Consider the following 12,142-nt stretch of genomic DNA (forward strand, 5'->3'; position numbering starts at 1 on the left):
ATCTGTCAAAAATGTTTGAGTACGACTTTGGTAAGCTACGGAGCTGCACCGCTTGATAGATTGTCGGCGCATTACGGCTACCGAGGAGCTTCGCGGAGTGATACGTACTGTGCATCAACGTAATATTACCGTATTGTGTGTGTATAAGGACCATAAATGGCACCTGTAAGAGACGTGGTTATGAAGCGGATTTCAAACTCCAGGCTATCAGTCACACAGTATAACTTGGGAACAGAGCAGCTGTAAAATCTGTCTGTCTTTGTTATTACGCTCAGCGTCTTTTAGTTTACATTTTGACTGCACAATTGTGAGCTCTTTGTTTAGCACAAAAACAACCTTGTTTTCTTTTATTTATGGAGCATTATTATTTAATGAATGCTCATAATTTAATTTTGAGTAATTTTTCATGTACATCTGTGCTGTATGTTAATAAAAGTGCCTGTGTGACATCTGGGACACAGCTTTGACTAAGAACTCTTTTTGTTCTTACTTTATGGCTTAAAAAAAATATCGAGATATATATCTTATATCGCCATCCAGCTAAAAAATATCGAGATATGAATTTTGGGTCATATCGCCCAGCCCTACTCAGAATCTTCTTTTTCTAGTTTAGGAATATTAGTACCAGCTTATCGTCACTTCATGTCAACAGTCAGTTTTTTGAGGACCACTTTTCTGAAAAAACGCAACGCATTCGTTCTGTACATAGGTTACCTGTCATGTTTGTACACAACACGTTCAGTTTGTAGCACCCTCTATCCAGAAAATCTCCCATTTGTTAAAGCCTATTACCGTAATTCCCGGACTACAGAGCACACCTGATTAAAAGCCGCATGCTCTAATTTTAGAAAGAAAATCAATTATGTGCTTGTACAGGCTGCACCGGATTTTAAGCCGTATGCGTTTTACTTGTAATATGAGATATTTACACAGAAATATTACACGTGACGATTTTTAACGTTTAATTTAATCCGTAAGGTAACATAAACAAACAACATTACAACGTCTCTTAACAACTGGTAAAAATATATACCGTATATATACTACTTATCAGTTTTATTGGTCTGCTGTTACCAGGCAAAATGTTTTTGGCCGCATGAAAAAAAATATGCATTAGCCGCATGTCAGTATAAGCCGCAGTGTTCACAGTGTGGGGAAAAAGATGCGGCTTATGATCCGAAAACTACGGTAGTTAAAATTTGAAGTCCAGAGCTCCTGCTACCATTTTCTTTCAGCTAGAGGGCTTTTATTCCAAACACCTCCAATCACTAGACTTATCCAGAGTTTAGATGGGTGCTCCAGTCTTGAGCTTATGCCTTCACTTGGCTCACATTGAAAGCAGGTGGATATTTTATGAGGTGTACTTGCTTTTCTTGTTCAGCCACTTGTGCTGGGTGAGAAAGATGCCTGGTACAGACTTCCTGTTTGGTGGAAATCGTCTGCCTGTGAGAATCCTATTTGATGCTGAAAGACACCCTCATGTCTTGCTGCTATGTCCCATGTTTGTTTTATTATTGCTGGTCCTCACGCATTTTTATTACCTCTACATAGACTTTTCATGTAACTGCATTTCAAAATGTTTGGATTGCAAACAGCTGTCTAAGAGAAATCAATCTAAAACCTGCTTATAACTTCACTTAACTTGCCTCTAGGGGTGCATTATAAGCAATTTTAACTGGAATAGTGGCAGAGTAACACAGGCATTCAGATTTCACGAGTATTTAATGCATTTCTGCTACGACTGCAGCAAGGTGAAGTGCGTCTGAAGTGCCTGACTGCCCTGCAAGGCCTGTTCTACAACAGAGAACTCAGCACTCGGCTGGAACTCTTCACAAGCCGCTTCAAGGTAAGTAAGCATGACTAGAAATGTAGATGCCTCTTGGATATCATTGCATAGATGTAAATGTTTGATAAAGATAAAATAGTACCATTTGGCCATCATCATACCCGCAACTAATATTATGGAGATCTGACATTTTCTCTCACTGACAGGATCGCATTGTTTCTATGACTCTGGATAAGGAGTATGATGTTGCAGTGCAAGCTATTAAACTTCTGACACTTGTCCTACAGTGAGTAATCTCGCCTCCTCAAATTTCCATTTAATTTTGTGCCACAGCATGTGATTATTAGGACATGTTTTAATTCAACACGACAGCAGATGTCAACATTTTCTTCAGACAAGTGTGTTATTTTTCTTAGTGTGCATTTATGTTTTCTTCCTAATTCTGAAAGCTATTGTGATTAAAATTTTTACAAATCATGTAAATAACAATGATAATTCTCAGTGTTTGTTTTTCTTAATCAAAAATCCAATAATCACAAAGAGTTATTTTTGCTTTTCATGTAACAGGAGTAGTGATGAGGTTCTGACAGCAGAGGACTGTGAGAGTGTTTATCATCTGGTTTACTCGGCACATCGACCCATCGCCATCGCAGCGGGGGAGTTCCTGTTCAAAAAGTATGTGTTTTTCTGCAGATTTGAAAGAGATGTAATTGAATCACCAGCTTGAATGAATGTTATCTATTCAAAATATTTTAGTGCCAGTAATAAAACTGACAGAAACATTCCAGGGATTGGCTTATTGTGTAAACAGGCTCTTTGATTCAGCCTGAGTCTGGTTGGCACTGCATAGCGAGCAACATTCATGGGAAGCACACTAAGCTCCAAGAAAGGAGGGAGAGGAGGAAGGGCTTAAAGGAATATTCCACCCTGCTCTCGGCTCGGAAGGTGGCTCTGAATTTTTTTTTGCTGGCTCCTTGTTATTACAAAAGCAAAATAATGCTTGCGTGAAGGCCAGCTTAAGTGTAAACTCAATTAGATTCCATAAAGGAGACACAGGAAATATGCATGAGATATTTGTCCCACCTCCTTTCCTAAAGAGGCTGAAAACGTTCATTTAGCCTGTTTTTCATACGTGTATTAAACTGCTTTTTCTTTGGTTGATTGAAGGTTGTTTAGCCATCGAGGTCCTGAGGAGGAGGGATTACCCAGGAGGGGCAGGCAGAGCCTCAACGGCAGCCTGATCAAGACTACTGTGTTCTTCTTCTTGGAGAGTGAGGTGACCAGGCTTTTATGTCAGCCCTGTGCCCCTGCTTTGCAGAAATGGCAGTTTCAACTGAAACGTGTCAATCATTAATTATTCTTAAGATTGGATTAAATAATTAAATACGAATCAGAACTGTGCATACATCTATTGCAAGGCACTGGAGATTTCTGTTTTTTGGCTCAAAGAGAATAAAAAAATAACAGAAATGTATTATCTGTGTTTAAATAGATTATTTCATTTCATTACAATTCACATTCCATTTTTTACAGCTCCATGAACATGGGGCCTACTTAGTGGATAGCCTGTGGGAGTGTGCGTCAGAGCTGCTAAAGGACTGGGAGACTATGATAAGCTTGTTGCTGGATGAGCCAATGCCAGGAGAGGAAGGTAAGGAAGCGCTGTCTCAGAACGAGGTTTTTAGTGAGGAAAATGAATCTTTTTGCCACTCTATTACTTATTTGTTGTACTTTTACTCTAATTTGTGCTTCTCTTAGAAGGCAAGTCTTTTCATTAGATACTTGGTAACATTCTTTATGGGGTTTTTTGGTTTTTTTGGGTTTTTTTTAGCTCTAAACGATCGTCAGGAGACAGCCCTGGTTGAAATCATGCTCTGTGCCATTCGGCAGGCTTGCGAATGTCATCCTCCTGTAGGCAGAGGCACGGGGAAGAGGGTGAGTGTCAAGCCGTCATGCTTGAGATAGAAAGGATTAACTTAGCTCCTTGAATGATTTCGTGTTGACTGTGCTGTCGGGGTTTTGTGCATGGAAAAGGTCCTGACTGCAAAAGAAAAGAAAACACAGCTGGATGATCGGACACGAGTCACAGAGATGTTTGCAGTTGCTTTGCCTCTGTTATTGGCAAAGGTGAGTGATTCAGAGTTCTCAGAGTTCATTATTTCATCAGGTTCAATATTCATGAAATAAGCCTGACTGCGTTCCCTTTTGTTTTTGTAGTACTGCGTTGATATTGATAAGGTGACCAATTTGCTACAGATACCAAAGTTCTTTGATCTTGACATCTACACAACTGGGCGGTTAGAAAAGGTTTGCGAGTTGTTTGTTTTAAAGCTTGTTTTACAGCTGAAGTGCATTGTATGTGCTGCTGGTGAAACAATGTTATGTTCTTTCAATTAGCATTTAGACGCACTGTTGCGACAAATCTGGGAAGTTGTGGATAAGCACACAGACACTGAGGTCCTGGAGGCCTGCTCTACCACCTACCACTATCTCTGCAACGAGGAGTTCACCATCTTCAACCGTGTGGACATCGCCCGCTCCCAGCTTCTTGACGAGCTTGTAGACAAGTTTAATAGACTCCTGGAGGACTTCCTGCAAGAGGTAGGTGCTGTAAGGCGTTTATCTGTGTGGATTATTTTAAAGGATGCTCGCAGGAGTAGAGGCAAATATCTGAGATTTCAGCATATGATCTCTTGTTTGTCAGGGTGAAGAACCTGATGAGGATGATGCTTACCAGGTTCTATCCACACTTAAGAAGATCACCACTTTCCACAAGTAAAAGCAGTTCATGGAAACTGTTTCAGTTTTTGATTTGAACACATTACTTGTTAAAAATCTTACGTTTCTGTTTTCTCATATTGGGTTAAGATGTCAGTGACAGCATGCATGCATATTAAATGTTATAGATTTAATGTACATTTCTGCTTTCAGTGCACACGACCTCACTAAGTGGGATCTCTTCACCAGCAACTACAGGCTACTCAACACAGGTCTACAGAATGGCGATATGCCTGAACAGGTATTACAGTGTCATCCCCAAAATCCTACAAATGGAGTTAATCAGGGTGTTTACATTCCCATATGTTACTTGAGTTACAGGTGATGTGAGGGATAATTTGGAAAGAATCATTGATCATATATACTCACCAGCCACTTTGTTAAATATATCTTGCTAGTACCCAGTTGGACCCCTTTTGTGCTTTCAATTTGTGTCATAGATTGAACAAGGTGCTTTAAGCATACCTCGGAGATTTTGGTCAATATTGCCATGATAGCATCACAGAGATGCTGCACATCTATGATGTGGCTCTCCCCTCCTACCACATTCCAAAGTTGCTCTGTTGGTTTCAGATATGGTGACTGGAGGTCATTTGAGTACAGTGAACTCATTGTCATGTTCAAGAACCCAGTTTGAGGTGGTTTGAGATTTGTGATGTGGTGCTTCAACATGTCATCAGAAGATTGTACACTGTGGTCATCAAGGGATGGACATAGGGTGCAACAATGCTCATGCAGGCTTTAGTGTTTAAATTATGCTCAGTTAATAATAAGGGTCCCAAACTGTGCCCAGAAAGTGTCCCCCACACTTTTATATCACTGCCACCATTATGAACAGTTGATACAAGGCAGAATGGATCCATGATTGCATGTTGTTGACATCAAATTCTGACCCTACCTTCCCAGTGATGTAGCAGAATCGGACAGCCAGCATTTTTCCACTCTTCTATTGTCTAGTCTTGGTCAGCCTCTGTGAACCGTAGCCCCAATTTCCTGCTTGCAACTTAAAGGGGTGTTGTGGTCTTCTGCTTGCTGTAGTCCATCTACTTCAAGGCTCGATATATGGTTGAGTTACTGTTGCTTTCTTCTTTCGGCTCCAAACACTCTGGCCATCCTGACCTGGCATCAACAAAGCATTTTGTTGCCCAGAGAACTGCTGTTCAGTGGACATTTACTCTCTCTTTCAAACAATTTTCTATAAACCCAGAGTCTGAGTCTAGCACTAATGACCGTGCCACATTCAAAGTCACTTAAATTGCCTCTGTTCCTCATTCTTATGCTCCTTTTGAACTTCACCTGGTTGTCATGACCATGTCTACATGCCAAAATATAACGAGTTGATGCTATGTGACTGGCTGATTAGATATTTGTATTAAGGAGCAGTCGAACAAGTGTACCTAACAAAGTGGTGAATGCGTGACAGAAAATAAAAACAGAAAAAATAGATGATTATATGAATAATTCTTTTGTGTATTTAAAAAGAAATAGCAAGCACAAATGAACCTTGACATGTCTTAATAATTACTGAACATCGAACTCTTTTAAAATTTAGAGTCAAGCTTTCAAAATAAAGTTACGATTAACCAAGTTAGTACAGTTCAAGTAAACTAGAATTACCCTCTGAGTGACCTGTTAAGTTCATGTTAAAATACTGAATGTGCAGTTTATCTATTCTGCTTGATTTTTGTTCCTCTCAGATTGTGGTTCATGCAATGCAGTGCACACATTACATCATCCTGTGGCATCTAGCGAAGGTTTCAGATGGCACTTCAGTAAAGGTACTGTTCACATTTTGGGGATATTTGGCAAAATACATGTAATAACATTTCTGTGCCTACATTTCCCAAATAAATATGATTGGCAGTGTATCACAGTTTGAAAGTATCCTTCCGCCTGTGTCACAGTAAATTCTCTCTGTAGTTACATTTGGACACCATGTATATGCAGATCTAAAGTAGGAGTTACATGTTTTTACTTTGTTTTGCTTACAACACTTCCCAGTCTGATTGCAGTTTTCTGTCAAGCTTTATAAATAGAGTTATACATTTCTTAATGCCTGGGTAATACAGGTACAATGTTACTTTGAAAGGGTTTTACTAACTGAACCTTTACTCCTCTCAGGGTGACATGGTGACCTTGAGAAAGCAAATGCGAGCTTTCTGTTTAATGTGTCAGCGCTACATAAACACCATCAACAACGCAGTCAAAGAGCAGGTGAGGATTTTGATGAGTCAGATAATTTTTATTTATTTATTTTTATTTCCTTTTTCGTTTTTTCAGCGCAACTGAAAATTTCTGTGGTCAGCATTTCCATATATGCTCAAGTGTTGTGTTTATTCCAGGCCTTCACTATACTGTGTGATCTGCTACTGATCTTCAGTCACCAAATTATGTCTTCAGGCCGGGAACAGTTGGAGTCTCTGGTCTATTCGCCAGACTCTTCTTTGCAGGCAGAGCTGCTCAACTTCATCCTGGATCATGTTTTCATTGATCAGGATGATGACAACAGCACAGGTCAGAAAACACTACCCTGTTTTATATGAACCTACCACACTCTGTTTAAAGAAGGAACATGACTTTTTATAAATTTTTCATTTTTTTAGATGGACAACAAGATGATGAAGCCAGTAAAATTGAAGCTCTACATAAGAGGAGAAACCTTCTTGCTGCCTATTGCAAATTAATCATTTACAATGTTGTGGAAATAAACACCGGAGCAGATATATTTAAACAGTACATGAGGGTAGGTCTAAATCCTGTAGAGATCATAACGAAATCATCCAGCCCTGTTGTTTTAGTTAACAGTATTTCTCCTGTTTCTCCTCAGTATTACAACGATTATGGAGATATTATCAAGGAAACAATGAGTAAGACGAGACAAATCGACAAAATCCAGTGTGCAAAGACGCTCATATTGAGCCTGCAAAAGGTATGACATATGAAACAGATGGATGGTCACCAATGTGTAAAACATACTTGTTGCTGATATTATGATGAGACCAGGTTTGCCGCTGTTCAGGAGACACAGATGAATTGTCTTAACACATAGATAAGGAAGCGCCTTTTGTCTCTGTACTGTCAGTAAGCAGCCAGGCTGTCCTTGAGATCCAGCATCATCATCACTTAGATCATCATACTGCTGGAAGCCCGATAAAGTCTTTTCGGGCCTCCTCAAATAGCGATACCTCACCAAATAGAAGAGATAAAAGAGTCAGTCCCAAAATCCTTTATTTGCATTTTAGTCTGGAAAAAATCTTCTCAGGGTCTTCAGAGGCTTTTAATTACTAAAATCAGACAAACAGTATTTGAAACCTCTTTTGCAGTTGTTCAATGACATGTTGTCTGAACTCGGCTTCAATTTCGACCGCTCATCATCAGCCTTCTGCGGCATAAAAGAGCTCGCCCGACGCTTCTCATTGACGTTTGGTTTGGATCAGCTGAAGACCAGAGAGGCTATTGCCATGTTACATAAGTAAGTCATTTCCCTAACCCAAACATCATTTGCTCTAATGAACAGGAACTTTCATATGTCATGTCTTGTTTGTTTATTTTAGAGACGGGATTGAGTTTGCCTTTAAAGAGCCAAGTCCCCAAGGAGAAGGAAGTCCACCGCTTAATTTAGCATTTTTGGATATCCTGAGTGAGTTCTCTAGCAAACTAATTCGACAGGACAAGAGGACAGTGTAAGTTTGCGGCACGATGAGTAATGTGAGCATGAAAATGATGAGAACCTCTAAAAAGACTCTAATGTTTACTGTCATTTCACTTTTTGCAGTCACATGTACTTGGAGCGATTCATGACATTTCAGATGGCCCTGCAGAGAGAAGACTGCTGGCTGCCTCTCATCTCATACAGAAATTCTCTGCAGGCTGGAGCAGATGACGACACTATGTCTGTAATTAGTGGGATCAGCAGTCGAGGCTCCACTGTCAGGAGTAAGAAATCCAAGCCAGCCACTGCCAGCAAAAGAAAATTGCCTGAAGGTGAGCATTGCTGGTGTACTTTGGTGGACCATTTATTTTATCTACCACAGCAACCGATCTGCAGCATCAGGGGTCGGCAACCTTTCTGATTATGAGTGCCATCTAAAATTTCCTCAGAAGTCAATGTGCCATATGACTGCATTAGCAATAAATTTAATAATGCTCTATAGTAACAGTTAGACACTATATAGAACCACTTTATAGAATTATATTTGTTCGCAGATGTTGGCAGCTATCAGCGAATAGTCATCAGCTATTTTGAAACAAAAAAGACACTTTTTATCCATAACAGCAAATGAAGTGCACAACAGAAAGTGCAAATGCTATTTATGGTTTCCTCACAACAATGATAAGAAAAATAAACTGGGTCAGTATGGTATGTCTGTTAATACAGAGATACACATGTTAATCTGATCTCTGGTCTCCCACTCAGAGACACAGGTCTCCGAGTGTCCAGCATTCAGACGGCTACCTGAGGACACTCTTCATGTGAGAGAAAATCTGCTATTTGTACAACCAAATACTGTCAGTAAGGCCTCTGCAATGTTCTGAAGACAGTTAAACTTGTCAGGTAGTGATGTCCAGCAGGTGAAAATGCAAACTCCATTAACGCGCACAGCTATGGATACCAGCTGCGTTCGTAGTTCTGCAAACTTTGACCCCACAGAGTCGAGGTTTTCAGTTCAATCAGCTGCATTTCGATGTTGCATTAACTGGCATTAACTCAGCCAGTTAATCTGAGACAAATCCAGCTGCTCATTAAAGCTTTCTGGTTTGATCAGAAAAGAAAACATTGGTCCATACACCTGAAAGTCCCGAAAATACATTGTGAATTCTGTCTCAGTCTTCGGATGTATACAAGCATTTCCGTGGTGCTGATGCTGCGCTGAGCGGAGAGCTCCTGAGGTATTTGAAGTGTTGGAATGTGAAAATTTCAACATCGCTTGACAAAACTGCCAGCTAGCAACGTCCCTCTCACCAGTAGGCTAAGTAATTTTTAGCCAATTACAAGTTGAATCTGGTACTTGGGGTTGTTAGCTAAGATACTGTCATTAAGAAGCGGCACAACTAACGTTGCACAACCTTCTCAAATTAATTCACTGCATGTCGTGCCCAGGGCTGGACTGGGACAAAAAAATCGGCCCAGGCATTTTGAGTAGAGACCGGCCCACCAGGTATTATAGGAAAAGCCATAAAAACTTTGAATGAAAACAGACGCTGTTGTGACAGTGATGTACAGTCTTATTGGTATATGTATGATTTCTATACATTTTACATCAGATAAAAACTTTGATTGTAGGATTCAGATAATTATTTATTAAAAGCTAGACATTTTAAATGAGAATAAGAAAGAAAAGTATTTCTTTGTGCCCCCCTTTCCCTGTTAATGCCCTGCCTGGCCCCCCTGGCAAAACTTTGCTAGACCCGCCCCTGCACAGTTACCAGCTGTCAGCTATGTAAAAAAAAAAAAAAAAGGATCCTGGTGTTATTTGTCTCTCAGAAACAGTTCATAACTTCCCTTCAACTCATTCATGTCACGTAAAAGGTAAACCTGTTTCTCCATCCCCTGCTCAGCTCTGATGATTCAGTAAGGACATCTCCTGGTTTCATCTTCATGTTTCCCTCTCACCACATATCCAAACCGACATCCTGACCAGCAGGTTTACAGCTGTGGCTCCAGCAAACATCAGCTGATACTAGAAATTAATAATAAATAAAATCTAACAACAGCTGATCAAGCTTAAACCTGCTGCTGTTGTTTGGCGCAACATCCACTGGTTTCCTGTTTCTGGCGCAAAGTGGGCGATAAACAAACAAGAGAGAAAAGCCGATCAGCTGATCATTGATCAGTTTCATGATTGAAGTAGCAACAGGAGAGGGAGGGGGAGAGGATGAGAAGAAGAGGCAGCTGTGCAGCGCAAACACAGAATAATGAGGTTACTAACCTTATGAATAAAATAAAGTTCACTATTAGTACCATCAAAGCACCCACCCAGCTGTATAGAAACTCCGTCATGCTAGCTAGAACGCAGTACGAGTTATTGTAACTGACTGTAAAAAGTCAGCACAACGAAAATAAACTCCACCTAAACTTGGTTTATATCTGACCCAGATGGACTGCAGGTCATAACTTCTTACCTGAAGTTCAGTTCACCTGACACTCGGACCGGCGGCCGCCTTGGGTCTCTCCTCCTCCTGCCTCCCCTTTCACTCATCCACCTGCTGGCCTCTGTGGAAGCTCCGCCATAGCCACCACCAAACAACTGAGTTATTTTTACACATCGGCCAGCATCTGGCCAATTCACCACCTTTCATTGTTTATACTGTTACAAAAAAATAAATAAAATCATCGGCCCATAAAAACCAGAAATCACCATGGGCCCACTGGACAAATGCCCGGTATGCCCAATGGCCAGTCCAGCTATGGTTGTGCCATCAGTTTACCCTGGCACGCGTGCCCAGGATTGCCGACCCCTGATCTACATCAAAACAGCTGCTGGTTAGTAGAGTTGTATTTAAGGTGACAACATTTTCTTTGTATTCCATGACTGTCACAGCAGTTTGTTTGCTGTATTTCTTAAAGTCTGCCTGAGATTGAAATAAGGTCTTTCTGTGAGCGAATACGCCGTCATGAATTTGAATACGGTGCAGTATTCACCTTCAAACGTCACACATAAACATAAAAATGCATCTCTCTCTTAGGCACATGTATTTCTCCTAGGATCCTCTTGCAAAATGTTTCATGTTAATTCTCATCACAGCCTGCCACTTTAATAATAAATCAAACAGCTCACTCATTGTTATGGTCACTGCGTGTGTTCAGTAAAATTCAAGGAGTGTAACAAATGATTTTCTCTGGCAGAAGAGAACAGCAGTAGCAGCAGCGATGCGGTTTGGATGAACCGTGAGCAGAATGTGCAAACGCCAGTGATGATGCATTCACCCCATCTAACTTCCACTGTACTGAGGGATCCAAAGAAAATGAGGCCAGAGGACAGCTTCACAGCCACGTTCACCATGCCAGCAGAGCAGCATCCCCATCAACCTGTGCCTCCTCAGCAGCAGCAGCCACACCCTCAACACCAGACTACCATTGATTACAAGTAAAAAATATGTGTATTACATTATTGCATACATGTCTGCAGAGGTCTTAGTTGCAGTACAGTATGTAAAGCCACTTTTTTAAAACTGTGGGAATTATGAAGTAATGAACCCTGTTCCACAGTACCCAGGTTACTTGGATGCTGACACAAAGGCAACAAGCTGAAGCCCGTCAGCAGCAAGAGCGGGTTAGCATGCACTACGCCAAGATGAGGAACCACATGCAGCAAGCAATGTAAGAAGTTCAGCACTTAACTGTTTTTGGCCGAACTTTGAGCCAATAAAGAGTCTGACAAAAAGCATTTTTCTGACGTGTTATTTTTTTGTTATGCGTCACAGTCGTCGAGGCTCTGGGCTCATGGAGGATGATGAGGAGCCAATAGTGGAGGATGTGATGATGTCATCTGAAGACCGCTTGGAAGATATCAATGAGGGCATGGATTTTGACACAATGGACATCGATTTGGTAATTAAAAAAACTAACAAACAATA

At 40.7% G+C, this 12,142-nt stretch overlaps 1 protein-coding gene across 1 annotated transcript in view; it reads left to right on the forward strand.

Moving 5' to 3' along the window:
- stag2a (STAG2 cohesin complex component a) overlaps positions 1–12,142 on the forward strand; it is a 28,544-nt gene that overhangs the window by 10,253 nt on the left and 6,149 nt on the right. Inside the window, exons 11-32 of the mRNA XM_026182965.1 lie at positions 1,748–1,846; positions 1,993–2,072; positions 2,354–2,461; positions 2,954–3,062; positions 3,320–3,437; positions 3,618–3,721; positions 3,821–3,913; positions 4,004–4,093; positions 4,184–4,387; positions 4,491–4,561; positions 4,718–4,805; positions 6,262–6,342; positions 6,686–6,778; positions 6,907–7,078; positions 7,168–7,307; positions 7,392–7,493; positions 7,888–8,036; positions 8,119–8,247; positions 8,340–8,548; positions 11,412–11,652; positions 11,775–11,885; positions 11,990–12,116. Coding sequence (XP_026038750.1) covers positions 1,748–1,846; positions 1,993–2,072; positions 2,354–2,461; positions 2,954–3,062; positions 3,320–3,437; positions 3,618–3,721; positions 3,821–3,913; positions 4,004–4,093; positions 4,184–4,387; positions 4,491–4,561; positions 4,718–4,805; positions 6,262–6,342; positions 6,686–6,778; positions 6,907–7,078; positions 7,168–7,307; positions 7,392–7,493; positions 7,888–8,036; positions 8,119–8,247; positions 8,340–8,548; positions 11,412–11,652; positions 11,775–11,885; positions 11,990–12,116 — 2,718 coding nt within the window. The remainder of the gene's footprint in view (positions 1–1,747; positions 1,847–1,992; positions 2,073–2,353; positions 2,462–2,953; positions 3,063–3,319; positions 3,438–3,617; positions 3,722–3,820; positions 3,914–4,003; positions 4,094–4,183; positions 4,388–4,490; positions 4,562–4,717; positions 4,806–6,261; positions 6,343–6,685; positions 6,779–6,906; positions 7,079–7,167; positions 7,308–7,391; positions 7,494–7,887; positions 8,037–8,118; positions 8,248–8,339; positions 8,549–11,411; positions 11,653–11,774; positions 11,886–11,989; positions 12,117–12,142) is intronic.

This window comes from Astatotilapia calliptera, chromosome 10 (assembly GCF_900246225.1).
Source record: "Astatotilapia calliptera chromosome 10, fAstCal1.2, whole genome shotgun sequence".
In the NCBI taxonomy this organism is placed as follows: domain Eukaryota; kingdom Metazoa; phylum Chordata; class Actinopteri; order Cichliformes; family Cichlidae; genus Astatotilapia; species Astatotilapia calliptera.